Source organism: Silurus meridionalis, chromosome 2 (genome assembly GCF_014805685.1).
Source record: "Silurus meridionalis isolate SWU-2019-XX chromosome 2, ASM1480568v1, whole genome shotgun sequence".
Classification (NCBI taxonomy): domain Eukaryota; kingdom Metazoa; phylum Chordata; class Actinopteri; order Siluriformes; family Siluridae; genus Silurus; species Silurus meridionalis.
Window position 1 is genome coordinate 17,430,347 of NC_060885.1, and position 22,545 is coordinate 17,452,891.

At 34.9% G+C, this 22,545-nt stretch overlaps 1 protein-coding gene across 1 annotated transcript; it reads right to left on the reverse strand.

Moving 5' to 3' along the window:
* Positions 1-3,977: 3,977 nt before the first annotated feature.
* LOC124394558 lies at positions 3,978-16,170 on the reverse strand. Its single transcript, XM_046862871.1, is given in 3 exon segments — positions 3,978-14,318; positions 14,321-14,585; positions 15,915-16,170. Coding segments are annotated over 2 exon segments (9,399 nt in total). The 5' UTR covers positions 14,463-14,585; positions 15,915-16,170; the 3' UTR covers positions 3,978-5,061.
* Positions 16,171-22,545: the final 6,375 nt, after the last annotated feature.

A 22,545-nucleotide genomic window follows, 5' to 3' on the forward strand; every position in this document is an offset into this window, starting at 1 on the left:
CGAGGTTTGGTCTTATTATTTATTTAGTTAACGGTAAACCACAGACTCATTCACATTTGATGCACAGACTCTTTACTAAGTAGATGCATATAAGGTTGGTGTAATGTAAAGGCTATAGTTGTAGTTGTAATGTAAAGGATTCATTGTTCATGAGATGCCTTTTATGCTGTCAGACCATCAGAGTACCTTCGTTTGAAGCTGACATGCTCACATTATACTTGCAAATATTTTAATTGAGCTATTTCTGACACTAAGAATATACAGTAAATTCCAAAGTTATCAAGAAAGAGATTCTTAAAAAAAAAAAAAATTAATTTAGAAAAATTAAATAAAGCAGTCATGTGCCCTGTAGAGATTTCCTCCTTCTTCAGCATCATGGTTGATAAAAGTTGCTTGCATTGACCACTTTTCTCTAAAAGTAACTTTTAACACATTCGACACGTGAATTAATTAATCAAGTGTTCCGATGCTTTTAATTGGTTGACTATAAAGAAAAAACCTACATGTTTAAGTCTACTCATTTGGAGGCTAGTCGGAGGTCTGATGATGTTCAGCTAACTTTAGGTTTATTTGTTCTAACATTTTTAATTTTGCATGTAGTTGATCTGCAGTTATACTATTCTATACATATATACATTGTTAAGGGCAATTTGGTAGTTCTCTTATAATTAATCATAGGTTTTCAAGATAGAAGTCAGTTTTAACATTCATAGTCACAGTGAGAGTCAGTAGGAGTTTTCGAATTGTTACAAATCAGTAAAATTAGTATATTTCCTAATTGTGCAATCCTTTTATATAGTATCATCAGTTATAATCAGCAGACAATCATCATTTTCTTCACCAAATTCCATCAAAATCACTAATTAAGGGCCTGACAATGAATGTACAACACTTAATAGGACTGCATCTGAAAAGGACTTAAACTGATTAAATTCATGTCCTTGAGGATTTTCAGTAAATTACTTTTGATAGTCAATAACGCAATTAAGTACACTACACACACATTAGCATGAATAATTGATATGGAATTATGTATCATCACAAAGTACTGTCTTAATAATTCATGACGCAACACCCTACTGACATGGCAGAGCTCAATAATGTCAAAAGAACTGTACGCTGCCAGACTATGCATGTGTTTCTCTGGAAAGTACATTTTTTTGTTTTAAAATTAAATGTGGAAAATAGGATTTGAATTTGAGTTCTTGGTTTACTTTCTGAATATTCAGCACATACAGCACCTTTTGAAGTCATTTCTAATGCCACAATTCTTGAAATTATATACATTTTGCAAACATTGGGATCGAAATAAAAAAGATAAATGTAGCTCTGAATGAATGACACAGTACATGTATACTTAGATATTTAGTTTCATGAATAATAGAATGATTCGTTTTTTGCTTGGGTGTCCTTCATAGAAATGACACTTGTTTTAGAAAGTGATAGAAAATATCAAATTAATCAATTTTGATAATTGTTCAACCTGAAAATAATGGAATAAATATGAAGATAAAACACCTTTATTCTTCATACAGAGCCATTCTTTTTTAGTAACCTATTATTGTTTGTAGCAATTCAGTTCCGTTTTTGTATATTTGCATTATCTGTATACCAGGTTTACTACATTTCTGACTTGTTCAGTGTCAAAGTTACACACATAAATTCAGAATAACGACATCTTCTTATTATGGTTGTTTTTGGTTCACACAATACAGACAGACATTAAATCATGCATCATTTAGCACTGCATTTATTTAATTTGCATTTATTTAATTTTGAACACCTCATATTGTGATGTATTATAATTTCATATTTATTTCTAATAATATTTTGATTCTGTGTATTTTTTTATTGTACACAGACCTTAACGGTGAATTTTAAATATTACATACAGTAATAATTGTAATGATATTTAATATATTATGAGGAACTTAGAAAATCAGTTTGTTAAACTGAGATGCATTAGATAAAAAGGTTCATAATAATTTTGTTTTTGGAAATTTTGATTATATTTTATTGAGAATATTTAATATTTTATGTATGCAAATGAGTTAAATCTCTAATCCATAAAGCCTCTAATGTTGTTCCTTAAAGGGTAAAGTTTCCACATGTGAGCTTTTTCTTATTAGTATAGGCTCCAAGTAAAACCTTTAACTAGCAGAATAACCCTTGTAAAAGCCTTTAAGTGTACTAAGTTAACAGTATCTTAATTAGCTCTTAGCTGAAAACTTGACATTTTTCCTTTGCATCAACTGACATTTGTTTTGGAAGCCTGTATTTAATAAAAGCGTGGGGAAAATGAGCTATTTGTTAATAATAATCTGCTTGCAAATGAGTAATTGCACTGTCGAAACAAATGAGTTGCACAGAGTTAAGAACTCAAAAGTTGTACGTTTGAAGAGAGGTTTTAGTAATATTTGCATGTTCGTGTAGATTATTGATAATTCAGTGACATTACATACATTTCAACATTCTCTTAAATCGTTCTCAAAAGCATTGTTATATTAAATTAGCTGGAGAGTAGCCAAAACCTAGAAAAAAAAAAAAAAAAATCATTTGGTTTAAATTCTGTTTTGTCAGTCTTAATGAGTTTTTTGTTTCATTAATGATGTATTGTCACTGACGCTATAGCCAAACTCTGGAGCTCTGTCAGTTTTGAGATGTAGGTCTGCTGCACATGGTATGATAAAGTCATTTGTGTGTACCACAACAGCCCATTCCTGCATTAGAAGATCAATAACTCAATCAATTGGGCTTGTTTGTGGTAAAGAAAAATATATTTGTTAATGCATCTGACAATGCTCTAAAATGTCTCTGTGCTTTCCTCAGAAATAAAAAATGAAAAAATAAATGTACGATCTCCAACCTTTTTAAATGCATCTCATAACAAGGAAAATTTCTGTTTGTAATTGCAGTAAGTGCATTTCTAAGCTCAATATGAAATACTTTACATGCATGTACTAACAAAGAGGTTTCTCAGTAATTTTAAATGAATTTAGTTTGTAAATTGACACCAGCCTATTATAAATTATGCAAACCTGCCATAAAGCATTCATCACTAAAGGTTTGTGCATATTTATTTATTTATTTATTTATTTATTTATTTATTTATTTATTTATGCATAAAATTATCTATTAGAATAGAAACTTGCACTATTGACTAGAAATGTCGTTATGGCAAGTGATCCTAAAGGGTACAATACTGTGTCTGTCCACTAGAGTGGTCCATTGGGCAGATGCCGTGACATTCAGTACTCAGACGAATCCAGCAGTAACAGATGAAGAATGAATATTGAAGGAATTTCAACGCTGAAGAAAATGTTTCAAATTTAATATCATAATTAATTGAATGTAATGTCATGTTTGTTATAGAATGAGTATTGCATAACCCAGTGCTAAAATATTTAAGTTTTTTAACTTTTCAATAAATTGACAAAGAGATGGATTTGTTTTTAGTGACAGTATCACAATTACATGGCAACCAAACATTATGAGCGAGATATTAATTTACTCATCATCAAATAAACTCTAAATCACAATATAAAGATTCATTTAACTTATTTAGGAATTGCTAAAAAATAAAATGTGAACCATGATTGTGTAAAATATTATATAAACTTAATAACTGAACAAATTGTATTTTTTATTTGGTTTATACAGTGCCAAGTGTCAAACAGCTTAAATTTCAGAATATGTACAGACTTTTGCTGAAATACAGCAACATCTAAATGTATAAAAGAGCATTAAACCAATAATGTTCAGAGAAATGCTATTTGGGAGGATTTGTTACATTTTACACAAATAAAGACAACAAACTGCTAATTGTGAAACATTCACACTGGTATCCATACAAGATGAACTGTGTGTAAATTTTGCAATAAAATTCTTGCAAAATTTGTGAGAAACTATTAAAAACCAGAAAGCAATGACAGCTGAATCTGAAACAATTAAAAAAGCTAATTGGTTTGTTTGTTTGTTTGTTTGTTTGTTTGCTTGCTTGTTTTGCTTTGTAGCTGTATTAAATAACATAACAGAAAAATATTGAAACATTACTAACGTGATTATTAAAGTCTCTGAACATTTATTCTTTTTTTTTTAGCCTTCGGTTTTACCTGTGAAGTGTATGGGAGGAAAGCAAAACATTTTGAAGTTAAAAAACATTTATCAGAGCAATTGTACAAATATTGAGAGTGACCTCATCCATAACGTCAAACACTGACATCATCAACAACCTCCACAAGTCAGGGGTGAAGGCATCACAATCCACATTCTGAGGTAAACTTAAACATCAGAAATATAGAGACTTTACCACAAGATGCAAGGCAGAGAACCAGACTTCAGAAAGAAGTAGAAAGATGAGCCATAAAACTAAAAACTAAGAAAATACACTGCCAACACAAGAAATGACTTAATTAGGGGAAAACGCAGAAGGTGCAAGTCAATCAGCAGACCATAGTAGAATACAGCATCATTTTCCCTCCTAGAGAGGACACTAAAACAATTATTGAAATAGGTATCACAAGTTTGGAAAAGCATAAGAAAGTAGAAAACAACAATGTGGTGATGTCCCAAATTTGATGCAATTATTCCAATAAAAATGGATAGGAAAATGTATCTAATTTCTGCATTTACTTTTTTATACTTTTGTTGATCTAAAAATGTGTTCATGTAGTTTAAAACATCTAGGGGAAATAGAAGCTGATATCCTTAACTTTTGTCTCATACTTATCAGCTGATCCAACCCATCTCTTCAGTCTACAGCAAAAACGCATGGTCTTGATGTTCCAACAGTTTCGGAGGAAACTGTTTATGTGTCACATGAGCGTGACTTTTTTTTAAGACTGTGGAGATTTGGGAGATATTTACATGTAAATATACATTTCTTCTAAAATGGAATGCATATCTCCTTTGTATAGTTGTGTTTTTCTTAAAGCACTGCAGCTTAAAAACCAGCAAACCTTACATTTATTCTCAAAGAGCTTATTATTATTGCATTTAATGAATCATTGAACAAGTTCTTATTCACAAAGTTAGATATACATTTATTCATGAGTACACCAGTCAGGTATTCTCCACTGCAAAGTCTTCTAATTCACTCATTGTTATGATGTGTGTTTTCCTCGGAGTCATTCTAACATTTTCGTTGTGCAAAATTTCCCTGGCGGTTTGTTCGTGTGTCCTATACATCGGTCTGTTGTGCTGCTGGACATTCCTGTTACATTCTGGTTCACAAATCTCCTGTTCCCTTTGTTTGTGATTTGCTTTCAACTGGTTCTGTCCTTCTGTGAGAGCGACCGGTGCTGACATCTGGGATGATGATCTTACAGACGATGAGACAGAAACAGGCATAGGAAGAAAACCAGGGTACACCACATACTGGGGACTCAACACCTCCACAGATGCTGGCTGTGACGAGGAGCTCTGGGATCTCTGGCGTACATTGAGCTGGAGATATTTTCCTGTCTCTGGATCAAAAAAAGTCTTGGTCTTGACCTGCACTGGCATGTCCACCATGAAGATTTGCCCCGAGTTCGGGTCTTGTAACAGTCTTCTTTGGGTCATTGGAAAAGAATGAGCCACAATGCTAGGTGCAGGAGGGGCATAATTTGGTTCAGCATGATATTGTGATATCGAAGGTGAGGACTGAACTGACTGAGGTGTGGACGAATGCACCATAGGTGAAGATGGCAAGCTCGAGACAGTTCGGATGGACTTACTCTCAGTTTGTACTGGAGTCTCAGAGTTTATCTTGTCCTCTACCTTTTTGATTCTCCTGGTAGTGAGTCTTTTAGCACGACGAAGGGCTTTATCTGTTTTAGGAGGAACAGTAGGTGGCTTACTTGCTGGTCTCAGGTCACTACATGCAGATTCAGGTCTCTCATAGCAGGCTGATTCCGGTCTTTCATAACATGAAGATTCTGGCCTTGCATAGGTATGTCTACTGACTGAAAGCACTTCTGAACTAGCAGCTAGACCCTCCACAGATGTTGTAATGTTGAGTGATTGGGATTCATCCTCTTCAGGCATGTGGCTTCTTGGTTCTTTCTGTTCTATTAACCCTGGGGACAGCACTTTGTTTCGAGCTTGGATTTCTTTTGCCCTTGGGAGTTGATGTGAAGTTATTGATTGCTCATGAAAAACTGGAAAATTTGCAGACTCTTTTGGATCATTCTCATGACTGTATTCTGCTTTGTCTTTTTCTGAACCCCAACAGCTGCCAACTGGGGAGCCAATTCTGAATTCTTCAGAGAATGATCTACAGAAGTGTGGCCTAACAGTTTTAGTAACCGAGGAAGGTTTGGCTGTGTTATCTTTCACGCTGAACATGAAGTGCTTCCCAACGGCTGGAGAAGAAGTGCAAGAGCGCAAAGGCGCTGTTGCATTCATTTCAGTCGACTCTTTCTTTGAAGCCTTTATGTGGCTTAATGAATGTGGTTCATGATTGTTTTTCGGTTTTGTCTCATTTTCCATAGCATTGACAATGTAGTATTGTAGCTCCTCTTCATTTTTCACTTCCTCTTTAATTGTGTTTTCTACATGTTTATTTCCATCATTAAGTTTTATTTTAATTGACGCTTGTGGTAAGGATTGAAACTTATTTACTTGTGGATAAACACTCTTTTCCAGCATGTTCGCATTAGCTGGCTGTTTTAACTGGGGGTTGTTTTTGCTTTTAGACTGTACAGGATGAGTAGCTTGATCCACTTCATGGCTTCTGGAATATCCATCGTTTTGTGTAAACAAAGCTTTCATAGTGTTTGATTGCATGTTTTTAGTTAATGTTTTTTCTTTTGTGCTTTCAGTATCTTTTATAGCAAATGCTCTATCATCCAAGCTTTTAGCCAATGATCCAAGGTTTGGATGCACAATGCTCTCACCTTTGCGTGAGGACTGATTGTGCCCTGCAAGTATATCATCTGATATTTTGTATGTTTGTCGTTCCTGAACTTGTAAAGGTGTTGCTCTTGTATTCGAATTCTCAGACTTCTTATTTACAGGCAGCTGTTTGCTTTGCTCTGTATCACCCACAGGCATAGAAAAATTTACTTTCTGTGGCATTGCAGGTGATAAATTATACTTTCGATACGTGTTCATTTTTTGAAGTAAATCCTTTTCAGTAATTGTGTCCTCTTCAGCAGAGATAACTCTCAGCCGAGCATAATCAGCTAAAGCTGAGATTTCTGGCCTAGTCATTTTCTTTTCCTTCTGTGTAACTTCAGTCTCAGTGAAAGTTACTTCTTTCTTTGTGGTCACAGTATCATGATTTTGGCTGTTTTTATTAGAGTGAAGCATGTCAATTCCATCATATCTACTTCCTTGACTTTCTGGAAGAGCCTCTTTCCTTGGATGGCTCACATTACTAAGATCTTTTTCGTCTCCTAAAACCTTTCCACTGTTTTCTTGAAATAGCTCTATGCCAGCCTTGTGTTCTATTTCTCCAGTATTTTTTTGAATGTTGTCAATTATAAGTTTTTTAAAGAGCTCATCATTTTTGTCTTGTGGCTGAGCTTTTTCCTCTTTTAGATTTTCTTCACTCATAATGGATTCACACTTTGAATCTTTGTAACCTTTAATTAAAGATGATGCTGTCTTTGGACCTTTACTTAATGATGTTATTTCAACTGTTACGAGTTCTCTCACTTTTTGTGCTGGTTCCCCTTTCCATTTCTCATTTGCAAGTCCTTCTAACCCATCCTCTCTCATGCTTGAAGTAGATGATGCTTTTGTTCCTGTAAATTTTGCAGGTGTTGCGGTTTGAGCATTTTCACTTGCATTATTAAGTGTGATGGCACCTCTGGTTTTTACAGCATCTGCCTTTATTTGGTTCTCTTTCTCATTTGTATACATTTCTTTATCTACCTTTGGACCATCTGACACCTCAGCATGAAACGCATGTTTGATTTTATTCTGATTACAATTACTATTCTCTTGGGTCTGTTCATTAGTAAAGGGTGGAATTTCTTTCTGTAAAACAGTCACCTTACTGGCTTTTACTTCATTGCTTGCCATGAATTTGATGTGTTCAGGTTCTGGGAATTCACTGTTGGTGCAGACTAACTCTTTTTTATTGTTTTGTAAAGCTTTGTTGTCTCCAGTTTCTTTGCTTTGCTTTTGCTCTTGTTGGAGAGCATCCTTTTCTAATTCTTCTTGTGTCCTGTATTGCAATGTGGAGCTTTTTGTATGAACTGTTTGATTAACTGTATTTTGACTGTTCTGAACCAAAGATGCTCTTGTGTCTTGGGTTTTAATCCTGTTCTGATCATTTGTCGAGGTTTTAGAACTGGCTTGGAGTAAATCAGTTGTGTGATTGAGTGACTCTATTTTGAGTGATCCAGCTCTATGTAGTGTTTCATTTTTACATTTCACTTGTACCATCTCAGTGTTTTTATCTTCATCATTATCTTTCTTTTCGTTCTCCATTTTCTGTACTTTCTTTGCAACTTGCTGGCTTTCCTTCACTGGAACATTTCCTTTTTCCACAGTCTGCTTTGCTGACTGACTATCTACAATGTCTTCACAAACTGACACAAATGTTGACATGAGGATATCTTGTTTTGCTGAAACATCCTCTTCATTGTTTCTCTCAGAATGCACAACTCCATTGTCTCTTTGTGTGCTTCCTTCATTAACTGACTGATGCTCTTGTTTTGAGTGAGTAAAACATAGCTCATGGTTTTCCTCAGCGTTCCTCAAATGTTTAGGGGAAGCTTCTGGAGACTTCAGCTTTCTAGATTCAGGAGAATGTTTTTTTGTGAAATCAGCTGATGTCAACATTTTTTCAGCAGGCCTATAGTCAATATCCATTGTATTATTCTGCATTTTCTGTAAAGAGTTATCAGTACTTTCTTCCTTTTCATCTCCTTGCTTTTTATTCTGCTCTTTTTGGTCTGACTCCAGATGAATTGTATCTCCATTAGGAACCACATATTTGGCAAAGAGACTCTCATAAGATGAACTAATATTGTCCACCTCTGTTGATCTATAATAATCAAGTTTGTCTTTGCTTGCAGTAGAATCACATTTTCTTACCACAGTTTCTTGTTCTGCCACATTGTTTTTTACAAGCAATCTTACCTCTTTACTATCCTCTTTACTTTCAAGGAAATCACTTTCTTTATTTTTATTGCTGAATGTTTCTTTGTCTTCTTTGACTGTGTGCTCTATTGAAAGCTGTTTTTCACTTTTTTCTTGGTTTTCTGGACCAGTTGTAATAGAAGCATCAGACAAGCTTGAAACGGAAATACTAAAGATTATAGGTTCGTCCTCCGAAACAGCTTCCGATGTGCTTGAAACACATATACTGTATATTACAGGCTCATCCTTGGGTGAACCATCTTCCTTACTTGCAATGTGAATTACATGGCTTTCAGATACTGGATTTATAATGGCAGCACTGTTGTCTGGAGTAGGCTGGCTAACGAGTTGTTGATCTTGACCATTTATTGAGATGACTGGACTGGAAAGCTTCTCTTCGGATGTTTCCCATTTAATGCCAGTGGAGTTGAACCCATCACTACTATATGTTCTTCTCTCATCACTGGACTGTTTATTTTCCATAGGTGTAGAATCAGTATATTCATGAAAGACTTTTGCCTTTTGCTTATAATATTCATTGTCTGGGGTTCTTTCAATTTCTTGTTGTAGTTGTTGATCATTGTTTTCGATTACTTCTTTATCACTTATTATCTGCTGATTTTGGTTTTCTCGTTTGAGTTTTAAATTTAATTGAGACAGAGTTTCTTGGACCTCACCGTTTTCTTCACAGTCTAGTTTTGTTATTTCTGGTTCTTGCTGAAGAGAATATTTGTTCTCCTCTGAAGAATCAAGATTGATACTCTCTACATTACTTAGGCTTAAAGTTGTTTGAAATCCTAATTCTTTGTCAGAACTTGCATTTTGCGATGACTTTAATGTATCAACATTAACAGCAGTATTCTGAGGTTGGTGAACAAAAGTATCTTCAGTTGTTTTCACTGTTTGGATAGCCTCTGTCTGAATGTCTTGTTTATCTAAACATGATTCTTTTTCTATAGGCTTAGAAGAACCCAGACAACTTAACTTTGGTGAAATTTCAAAAAGCACCATTTGATTGTCACTAATTTTACTATGTCCACTTTGAAGAAGTTCCACTTCTTTTTCACTGTTTGTCATTTGTTCATCAGGTAAAGCAGCTTTTAAATTTATCATATTCATGGTCTCCTCAACAGCAACTGCTTCATCTTTTGTCCAGTCTGATTGAGTTTTGTTCTGTCTTGTAGACATTTCAAACCGACTTGCATTTGGAATTGTATTGTCTTCACTTGTGGATGTTTCTTCCAAGTCATAGCATTTCAGAGAATCTGTTTTACTATCAGTAGTAAGTTTATCTTCATTGACATTTGACCACTGTTCTTTTGTTTTGTTAATGGAGCATTCATGGGTTATAGCTTTCTCTGAAATGTTGTACAATGAAAAAGGTTTGTTGTTGGTTGCTGCTTTTACAAAGACCTCATGTTTTGGACTGTCATTGCCATTCTCTTTTAATGTTGAATACTCAGTGATATTTGACGTGCATTTCGTAGGCAAAACAGATAAGATCTTATTTTCATTCTTGGTAAAAGATTCGTTATAACTGAAAACCTCTAGAGTTGGAGACCTTGAGAAACATTTGTCCGGAATTGTTCCATTTGCAACATCACTATTATTTGTACACTGCTCCTTCTCATTGTTAATGCTAGGTTTGTTAATTTGAAATTCTTTGGATTGAACAGCATTTTGAACAAATTTCTGGTCCTCATCTGTAATCTCTTCCTCTTGAGGTTTTATGGTTTGTATTTTTATCCTTTCTTTCTCATTAACAGTGTTCTCTTTCTCAGAATGTATATCTCTTTTAGGTAATTCGACTTTTTTGGTGTTAAGAGATTCATATTTTGGCTCACATTTGCCTTGATTTCTTTGTTCTTTGGTTAAAGAGACACTTGAATAAGTAATGTCCTGAAAAAGATGATTCAGTTTTTCTGCAGTAATTTCTTTCTTTGGTGATAGAACTTCCTGGGTGATTTGTCCTTTTCTGCTGTTTGGAGCTGTACTTTGCTTTATTTGATTTCTTATTGGTATAACATGTTTAGCAAGGCCTTTTTCTTTTATTGCCGATATCTCCTTTTGTGCATGTGCTTTTAATTTTGAAGTAAGTATCTCTTGTTTGGTTTGACCTTTTTCTTTGTATGAAAGTGCCCTTAGTGTCATCTTTTCATTCTCATTATTTATAAATATGTCTTTTCCTGGCCTCTCTTTCACATCATTTGCAATATGTGACTCCTTTCTGACATAGCCATATGATATATTTTCATGTTTGCAGTGGGAAACTCCATCTTGCAGTGCATGTGACTGAACTTTAGATGGTTCGGTTTTAGCCGCTATGTCCTCGGATACGTCAGATGTAACTGGAGAAGTTAGATTTTCTAATTTAGTTGAGTCACCAACTCTGCCATTTAAAATGTGTTTATTTTCTCTGATTCTTTTTGCTTGTTGGTTGTCTCTGACAGAGAGAATGTCATTGATGCTAAATCTGTCCCCTCTTGCCTGTGAAGTGTTATTATTTTGCAAAGTTTTTTGAGTATTTGGTATGTTAAAATCTGTATTCATATCACCTTGCTTGTGATATATCTGACTGGGGGCAATAGAATAGGTTGGCTTGTGCTCCTCAGTTTTGGCTCTGTCCTCTGTTATCCAATTTCTTTGGCTTATTCTTGCTAAATGTGCTGCACTTTGCTGCTGAATACAAGATGCCCTTGATAGAGAGTGTACATAATTTGATTCTTCTGGCTGTCCTGCTTTTATTTCAGATTGCTGCAGTTGGCTTGACATACACTTAGCAGTTGTTGCAATATGCCACTGTTTGTTTGACTCATATTTGTATGGCTGATAGGCAACAGATCCTTCGTTATAATGATATTTCTTTTCCATTGATTGCAAAAACTGTATTCTCTGATTATAATCACTTTCAGTCTCTATATCCATTGCAGGATGTTTCATCTCTTTTTGAAGACATAGTTTTTCATGTGTTGTAATTTCTGGTGTCCTTGTAAAGTTACGTTCATGCAAATTTTGAGACATTGCATGTGTATTTGCATGGCCATCTTTTATCTGCTTGTTTGAGAAACGTTTATCAACATATGTCTGGAAGAAGTTATTTGTGTCATGAAACTGTTTGTCTTTTGAAATAGAACTCATACTTATCTTTTCATTCAGTTTATTTATGCACGTCTCCTTTTTCATAGTGTAGCTCTCATTGGCTGCAGGTAAATATTGCTTAGTCGTAGCTTTCCTCTGTTTGTCCATTTCTATCATTGCAGCTATTTCTCCTTTAAATGGCATTACATCTTTCAACCCATTATTATTAACCATTTCCTTAGTCACCATATTTATGGGTCCTGTTCTTTTCCAAGAAAGATTTTTTTCAGTCACCTGATTATTCATATATCCAGAACTTGAGTTTCCTACAATGTTCCTCTCCTCAAAGTTCAGATGACCTGCATCTTCGCTCCTATACAAAGATTGTTTTGCTGCCATTTCAACTGACAGATGTGCTGGATGTTTGGAAAAGATGTTTTCCGTTTCCTGTATTGCTTTTCCAAATGTCCTAATACTGCCATTATTGTGACACACTGGGCTCTGACCACTATTAGAAAGTCCTGAATTTCTTGATAACTTATAATGCTCACTCTCTCTGTTAGTAAGAAGATTAGGATTATTTGGTGTACTCAGATAAGGTATATTGCATTTTGCAGTGTCATATTGAGACACTAAGGTCATATTGTCATGTGATTTATCGGTGTATTGGTTGAGCTCTGCTGTTTGCACTAAGGAAAGCTCATAATTTGATTCGACTTGGTTACAAAGCTCCCAAGCGACAGGAGCTAAAGAATGCTCCTGATTGGACACTTTTGATCCTGATGCTTCAGAAAGTCTGGATTCACAAGCTTCAAGCTTTGATGGATGCTTATTCATATCTGCTGTCTCTAAACCTTTAAATTTTGAAGGACTGTATGTGCTTTTTACTCGTTTTCTGTTGTCCTTTAGGTTGAACAATAGACTTGATGCTTTGGCTTTGTAGCTATCACGCAGTTGTTTGGCTTCAGACTGTGGTTTCAGGTCACTGTCAGACTCAGAAACCAAAGGAGTATGTGCAAATTGAAGAACTTCTGATGTTCCTGTTTCTTGTCTCCCAGGAATTACAGGTGTCAGAAGCTGAGTAATGTTGAATGGGGTTATCCTACTGGACATTTCACTGCTGCCCAATTTTCCTACTTTGTGTTGAATTTCATATGCATGTTTACTGTGATAAAGCAAGCTAGAATCCGGCCTGTGCACTTTCTCATTGGTGGGTGAAACTGTTGAGGGCCTGTTGCTTGGCAGTTTGTTTTTCACACAGTTATTTTTCCATGGAGGGCAGTTAGATGACACTTCAGACTCACATCGCTTCTCAATGGCTGAGGCTTTTTGGATTACCGTGGACCGAGAGCGCTGAAAGGCTGCAACATCCTCAATTTTTCTTCTGGTAAAATGTCTGCCTTCTACTGGAGAGCTTGCAATCCTGTGTGTGGCTGTGAGCTCTTTGTACAGAGCAGAATCATACCACCTAGGACATTCAGTGGCTGACACAAACCGTGAAGGATCCCCCCTTTCAAAAGGGAATCTGTTATAATCCTTCCATAACTGGAAAGGACTCAATTCACTGTGGAAGAAAGTGTTAGTGGTGTTTAGTGCCTTGAACCTAGTTTTTGTGGAGGTTGCTGTGTTCATCTGGGCCACTGAGTGAAAGTAATTTCCATAAGACTGTAAAGAGCCTGACTTATAATTTGGATGGTAACCAGAGGAAAACTCTGACAGTTCTTTCTGAATACTTAGCAGAGCCGATTTGTCCCATGACTCGCTATTAAAGTCTGGGTATTTGTCCTTTACAGTGTCAGGAGCCCCACTATCAGAGTAACTTTCACCTGAACTGAAGGCCTTAATGAGCGATGAAACTCTGGAAGTGCTTCTTTTCTGTTGCCATGTCGCCTCCATAGAGCCATTGCTTATATAAGACAAACCTTCATCTCTGAAAACATGCGCTTGTGCTATATCCTCATAGGAATGCTGGAATGTCGAGGCCACCTCAGATTTTCTTTCTGTCTCCTTATACTGAATACCATGAGCAAAGGATTCATGGCAGTCTGCCCTCGAATCTTTCTTTTGGTGGGCTTCTGTAACACAGGCTTTGTGCTGATCAGCAGGGGAGGAAACCTCCAAGTCATTGTAGATGGCATCCTCTCCAATGCACAAACTCCTGAAGCTCGATCTGTGAGGCTGCTCACCTCCCGGTCAGTATCATCGATAAAACTTCCCACACTCAATGTGTCACTGATGCCATCTGAGCACTTGCGAGGGCCATGTGCGCTTCCCCGCCGGTTTGCTTGGCGTTTCTCCAGAGAGCTCATTTCAAATACTTGCTCATATGAGCAGGACACAGATCCTTGTATCGGTCTCTCAGATTGCCTACTTATGAAGTCTTGCTTTCAAGCAGTCCACCTTTTAAAAGGTGAACAGCTTGTGGTTCTTTTCTGCAACAGAGTCAGAAAAAAGTGTCAAAAGTGTGGCACAAAACAACATGAAACACACCAATGATTTAAAAAAAAGGTACAAATATTAAATCATTTCTCAGAGCATTTTGATATTTGATGGAAGCAAAAATGTGTTACAGGGCTCAAAAACATTGTTGTCAAGCTGCAGCATGAGTCTCAATAATGACCTTCATGACATGTGGTTAATAGAGACACGCTGTTGCTATGCACAAGAAAGAGTGTAACTTACATCACATGAATTATTTTTAGAGTAGCAAGATGCTTTCCATTTTCATATTAGGCACACATGCTATATGTCAATGTAAATATTTAAACTAATACTGAAGTTAATAAAATATATTCAAATTCAATAATAATGCACAATGTAATTAATTATCTATCTAATTCTTCTATTTTCAGTTGATTTTGCATAATAACACCCATTAAGCAACATTTTTTTTATTTAGTTTATTAGGAATATCTAAATGCATTGCCAGAGCAAAATGATAAAAACCCTACCTTCCCCTTTACTTTTATTCTCTTCATTATTTTTTTATGTGGTATTCAGTAAGAATCCATAATGAAATTATGGCATATTTTCTATAAGATTTACAGGATATTTTGCTCGAAATATCTATATAGAATATCATCAAATATGTCAATATTATTTTCTATTAATTTTGCAGCTGCCGCACAGTCCTCATACATGACCCAGAATAACTCCTTTAAAATCATCTTTTATCACTTGGCTCAGACTGCCAATCAGGATCAAGCACCATCATATCATATTAAGTTACATTTGCATTCAGTTAAACTATAAACAGTAATAATTAGGAAGAAAAAAAAAAACCTTAAACAAATCCTAAATACTGCATGTTATATGAACTATTTTGTATGCTGTTACAGAAATGTAAAATTTAAAATTTTGCTTATGCTTCCCGACAAAAACAAAACAAAACTCATGTTATGTATCCAATGGGCCAATGAACCATTCAAAGCACAAAAATTTCATTTTCCTCTGTACTTGCTTGTACATTGGGTATATTTTTAACTTTTCTAATTTCTCTAATAGAAAATGAGATCTGGAAGCCATGCTTTATTGAGAATATATGTCTATTATTTAATCACTACATGTAAAGTAAATAAAATAAAGATGGTGTTTTATGATAGAAAAATTCATTATAAAATCTGTTTTAGAATTCTTCATGGTGTTTAAATGGCTAATACATTTTCTGATTAATATCATTTAATCTATGTATCATACACCAATATTGAATGCAAAAAAGCAATAAACCCATAAAAAAGTTGATATATTTTTACACTGCTTACCGTTTGGCCTTTGTTTCCATGTTGTAGTAGTAAATAGTTTCCAAGACTAGAACACAACCAGCAAAAATCCAGATAATTTCAAGTCCACAATTTTGCAGTAATGCCCTTCTGTTTAATTTGTTCACTTCACACTGGGGAAATTTTTTTTTACCTTTCATTCCAGAAAAAAAGAGAAGCAAAGTCCACTTACGATTAAGAACCCTGCATGGCTGTAGCCTTGACTCAGTGATAGAAAATACACTGAAATAGCAGTGACTTCAGAGAGCGAGACACAGAGTTGAGTGAGTAACACAGGGTGAAGGCTGACCGGTTGGTGTCAAGTGACAAAGTAATGAAATAAACATGCTTCTTAGCTACTATTATACCCATACCTTTCCATTTTACTTAATTCTGACCTTAAAATTTGTAAACCCAATGAAGTGGAAATGATGTTTAGATCCAAATAAATATCCTGTTCGAGTTGTTGTTGTGGTTAGCAGGTGTTTCAGTTTGGACACATTTGCCCTGGGGGTAAAAATAGCCTGTTGATTCAATCACTCTTTTTTTTTCTAAGGCAGCAAAGTGCTATAGACTTCTTAACAAAAATGTTGTTTATGAATTTGTTTATTGCATTATACTGCAAAATAACAAATGCAAAGAACCTAAATAATTTAGTCAATTATTTGGCCAGCACATAATAATAATAATAATAATAATAAATAATAATATTTGTATTAATCTTTCTCTCAATCAAATAATTTATCTCAGAGTACTAAAAGAGCCACAATCCTCTTTAAACCATCTCTCCCTAACCACTTTATTCACAAATGGCCCCCAATATTAAGCCTGTCTTGCTTTACGCCCAGTCACTGCTATAATAGGAGATGGGTACAGAGAAACTTTCCCAGGAGGCATGGCTGCAGTCGAATGCTGGCTACTTGTGAGTGATAGACACTCACACATGGACAGTGAGAACAGCAGGGTTGGCCATTATTCACCACAGCCGTCCTCCCTGCTCTTTACTGCACTGCTTTCTGTAAAAACAGTAGCTCCCCCACTGTCTCCTCTAACTCAGTGCTCTCCGTGCCTCTGGATCGCCTCAGGGCTGTTTCACAGTGACAAAAACAGAACATAGCATTCTTTATTCTCAATGGAAAAGATACACCGAGTTAACATTTTGTCAGAATGAAAGGTTGTTTTTTTTAGCATGAATGAACTGGGAGATGGATTTACATATATACAATTGTTTGGGACCTTTGCATAGGATTTTTATTACCTTGTTTTGTCAATGAAAGCTCCACCCTGACATTTTACCCTCTTTTTTAATCTGAGTATGATGTCATGTGCTTCATTAATAGTTGCACAATACTATCTAATTCAAAAGGCTTGACATTGGTTCTTTCAAAAAGGAAAAGATTTATATGACTGTAAAATCACCAGTGTATTAGTTATACATCAAAGACAGTCTGGTGAAAGGACCGAAAATGTCAATGAGTTCATTATACAGTAGGGAAAAGGTGCTGTTTTCAAATTTTTTTAACAATGTGTATAATTATACAGACTCATACAGTAAAGTTATATAAATAATGATGGTTACCAACTAGGGATTCCCTGTTGTCTATGAAGCATAGCTAAGGGTACTATGTAGTTACAGCAGAGAAAATCACAACTGACTACTATTAATATTATCTATATTTATTATTTTTTATTGTAGTTATTAGTAAGATGAATTGAATGCACTGAATGAATAACTCGGGAATAACACACTTCTTTTTTTATATATGTGGAAAGTTCAGGACTAGAAGGCTTTATGGGGTTAATGTGTAGACATTATTAATGTACCCATTTACTGTTTAATGTTTATGAAATTTCTCTATAATAAGAGGAGGCATGTAATTTATTTTAACAGATAAAGGCACCGTCCACAAGAAATAATCTAAGAAAACTTTCATTAAAATATTCACTACCACGAAGAACAGAAGCAAATATTTAATCTGTTTTCATGCTGGTTTGTTTTTCTATTCTTAGTTTTGACTTGAGATTGTATATATTCAAAAAAGGAAAAGATCATTGAGCAGGACAATTATTGCTGTAATCTGTAAAGCATTTGGGTGCTAATTTGTAGTATATTACTGGCAGCCACTTATTGTATTTTACAGGAATACTAACATAATCAACACTTACAGTATAATGCTGTTATTACCAGATGTAGTATGCTACATTAATATCATATTATTTTATAATATTAAACTGTGTTATTTACAGCAATGCCCTGCTTTTCACAGATAAAAACTGTAGTTACTGCTTTTCTTACTGTACTGTTAGTCATTAATATATAAAAATAGCATCGTTTCGTAATAGTAGAAGAAATAGAAAATAGATAACAACATACAATTATACTAGCTGTTTTAATGATGTCTGAAAAGCATCATGAACATTTATTTATTTATTTATTTATTTATTTATTTATTTAATAATTGTAAGAAAATTTCCAGAGCTGGCTGTACAAATATGAAATATAAAATATCAGTTACAGGGTGAGAACAATGTAAACAGTTTGCTTGGGACTTAGCATAGGTTACTGTTCTAACAAAGGTCAAACCATTCGGGGCTAAAAAGCAAAAACACAAATGAAAATCTCCCAAAAAAAAAAAAAAAAAGATTGACATGTCTTCTCACACACAAAGGTCCATTAATCTTTGCAAAAAGCAAAAAAAAGCCCTTTTATCTTTTTTTCCCAGACAGAAAAATATTTTATCTATCTTAAAATGCAGTGCCATCCATTTAAGCAAACTCTCGAAAAGCTAACCAAAGCTCACAAAGGTTTAAACACACACAACGGAATAGTCTTATAAAAACAAATAAAACATCTACAAGTTGAAATTATGTGTGAAAGAAAAACGGTCCCAGAATGCAATGTGTTCTACATTATGATGATGATATGAAAAAAAAAACAAACACCATCTTAGAGTTTTATAGAAATACAGTAAGAAAAAAAATAATAAAAATTCCATGAAAGTGTTACAGAATATGTTTTAATCTGGTCTTAAGGAATATGGTATATGCTTTACCTCCCATACCAGTAATTCTTTATTTAAAATGCATCTGTAAGGTCAAAACACAACTGCAGTCAGTTTAATTGTAACATCATTATCGTTTCATCACCACTTAACAAATGTATCATAACAAATGTTGGGGGAATTTGTAGATTTATCCAGCAGTTACTGTGGCTGTTTATTACTCCTCCTGCACAGCATCATGCAGTATTTGATAGTCAGGGACTTCTGCAGAGTTTACTGTATGCCTGGGACACTGCGAAATTCTACCAACACCATGTGTTGAAAGAGATTTGTTGCATTGTAATTGCATTGTGTGAGAATTTAATAACTATGATGCCACTTTAATGGAATTACCAACATGAAAACATTTTGCTATTGACCAAATAGTCAATATAATTGTTTTTTTTCCTCCCTCTATTTTCTTGCAGAAAATCACAGTTGCACAGGCACTCGACCAAGATTCTTGTAATCTGTACTTTTCTCGAACTAAACAACCCACTACAGTGGCTGAGCACTGCTTCTCGAGACTTTATGAAATGCTAATAATTATCACAGTTCATAACAAGTATTTAAGTCATCCCACATTTACTGCATTTACATATCTGCAGAGCTCATCTGCCAAAAGCCGCGGAGACAGATTAATGCTGGCTGTTTCAAATAAAGCCAGTGTTACTAACAAATATTGATTACATCAGGGATATCAGTCTGTGCATGACTTGCTAATCAAACCCCGCCTTCTCTTAAATAAAGCTGGAGCTAAATTACTTTCCCCCCGGAGATCGGAATTATGTCTTCCTGCATTAAAGTATTGCAGTGACTGAAAGAAATATCAGCAGCTATTCTACCATTCTTTGTTTCACTTTATTCTGCATCTGCTCTGCCCTGATCACTATATCTTATCATTTGTCTTGGCTGCCTGATCACATAAATTCAGTGTTTCAAGACTCCTGGTTCTCACTCTTTTTCGGGCTGGATCGCTGTGATCTAATCTATGCAATGATATGGTATCATATGGTTAAAAACTCTATACTATATTGAAGTATGTTAGTGATGGAGTAGTTACAGATTGGATTGCACAAGCACTTCTCTACCTCATTTTTATTACAACTGGTATTTATATTTTTTTCCCAATAGATTTCCCACTATTATTAGCTATAAGTAAATGGGATTTCTTTTTCTTTTTTCTTTCGTATGTCTCCAGATTTTTGTTCGTATCATTGTCTCTAAGTTGCTCAGTCAAGATCTAAAACTAAATGCATATTTCTGTAAAGCTGATGTGTCTGTTGTGCCTGTTGTGCTATAGTAATACAACTGTACTAATTTACTTCAATGTACTGAATGGTTAAAGTGTACTATGCTACTTTATTTGAAATAACATGATTATTTTATTAAAAAAACATATGTTAATAAATGAGGATAAATTTAGCAAATAATGTTATATACTTTTACATCTAAAATTCAATACAAAATCCAATACATCAGTAGATTCGATTTGTACGCCTGTCAAAAGTGAATAGACCAAAGCTCTAACCACTGAACCACTTAACCATAAAAAACATCTTTTGTATCATCTTAGAATAAAACAATCTAATTGGAGCAATGGATGTTGCAAGGATTTTCACCCAAACAATCTCCACAAGACATTTTTGCTAGAGTATGACAATATTCATTTGCCTTTCACACAACTACCATTATAATTACAAAACCAATTGAGTGAGAATAATTTGCCCTAATGGCAGAGCCAATAAACAAGTAAACTGAGTGATTTAATGGGAGACGCTTTTTGTTGCTGTGAGAGAGGCCCACATGAGTTTAACAAGAGCAAAGTGCACCCACAGGATGACACATATCCTGAATGTATGAAAGTGTGTTTGCTTTGATTTCCCCTGATCCTCAACTTCCAAATAAACGCTACAACAAGTGTCCCTGGAGACTAGTCCAGTGCTTAACCATCTTCAACCTTGGCTGGACTGCTTCGAGTGTGGTGATGAGGTTTGTGAAGCATATTGAGATATAGCTGAGATAAGACGCCCATCTGTGATTTTGTTGTATCTCCCGCTGACTTGTGTATTACATTAACAAGTCGTTTACTCATTGACGGAAAGCCTCTCGCCATGAGCTCTTTTAATCTGCATTCATATGAAATGCTAGATTTCACTGCAGGCATCTGATCTGCAGGTGGCCAATGTCTTAGGCTTTAATTGAATAAGTGAAAGAATCAATTGGTGTGTCTTATTATATTTACAAGTGATGACTTGATCGTAAATTTTAACTACTTATAATATTTTTCTCTGTCCATTAATGCTTCACACTCGTGTGTCTATATACTAAGACTTCTTCCTTCTTGTTAGTGCTAACCAGATGGTGTCACTGTGGAGTCTATCTGTAATATTACTAGAGAATAATTACAGTGATGTGTCCTCTCTCTCTCTCTCTCTCTCTCTCTCTCTCTCTCTCTCTCTCTCTCTCTCACACACACACACACACACACACACACACACACACACACACACACACACACACATGCTTTGGACCATTTCTCAGATCAGAAATGAAATTCATGTTTCTAGTTTTCTTGAACTACTTGTTCAACATCCACATCATTTAGTTGTGCACATCATAAAAACATTTCTTGTTGCTTTGATCAAAATGCGAATTGCGATCAGTTGTTTATGTCGTGTTGAATCTTGAGAACTTTGATTTGGCAATAGAGCATAACAAAGAAAAAGATAAACAACTAAGAAACAAACGAACACTTGTATAGTACAGTGAAAGTGTGAATCCTGTCTGCTTTCTTGCAATCATTATTAATTAAATACTCAAACAAATTATTAAATTTGTGCCGCTGATATTCATAGCTGTTATATAGAAGAAATTCTAATTTTGTGCATTTTCAATCACTGTAACCCAAACCGTAGATTATATTAGGAAATACTAAAACTGTGCAGCATCATACTGACACCAAGACTCAAGGTTGTGACGATCTTGTTTGTAAACAATGACAAAAGGACTTGTTAGTATGATGGCAATGACATGTTCATTGACATAAATACTTACTTTTGAAAGATGAACTAAGGATTTTAAGAAAAGTCCAGGCTTTTGCAAGAAATCCAATGTGTTTTGCTGTTTATACAAATAGTTTTGAGAATGCGCTGGTTGCAAATATTGAGGATGATTTGAGAAATGCTCCAAAGCAACTTAGAAAAACTGTAAATCAGAAATGTATAGTCACTGTTTAAGCTGACTATACTATATTCAATCTTATTATTCATTTTTAAACATATTCATCAGTAAGAGCTGTCTTTTATTTTGTAAATTTTTTATATAATAACCTAAATTCTTACAAATCTGATAAAGAATATCACAGGAAATTAGAATATATTCAGTCTTGTTGTTTGGACATGACATTCCGTGTGATTTAAAATCTCAACACATCCCTAACAGTTTCCTACACTGCAGAATGGTTTATCAAATGCCTGTGAAATGATCAACATGGGAAAACCTTTGGGTTATGAGTAACTTTCAGGGCTGCTAAATTCTTCCCTCCTGGCAGACATGATCCTCAAATGAGGCATGTCTTGTATTTACTTGCT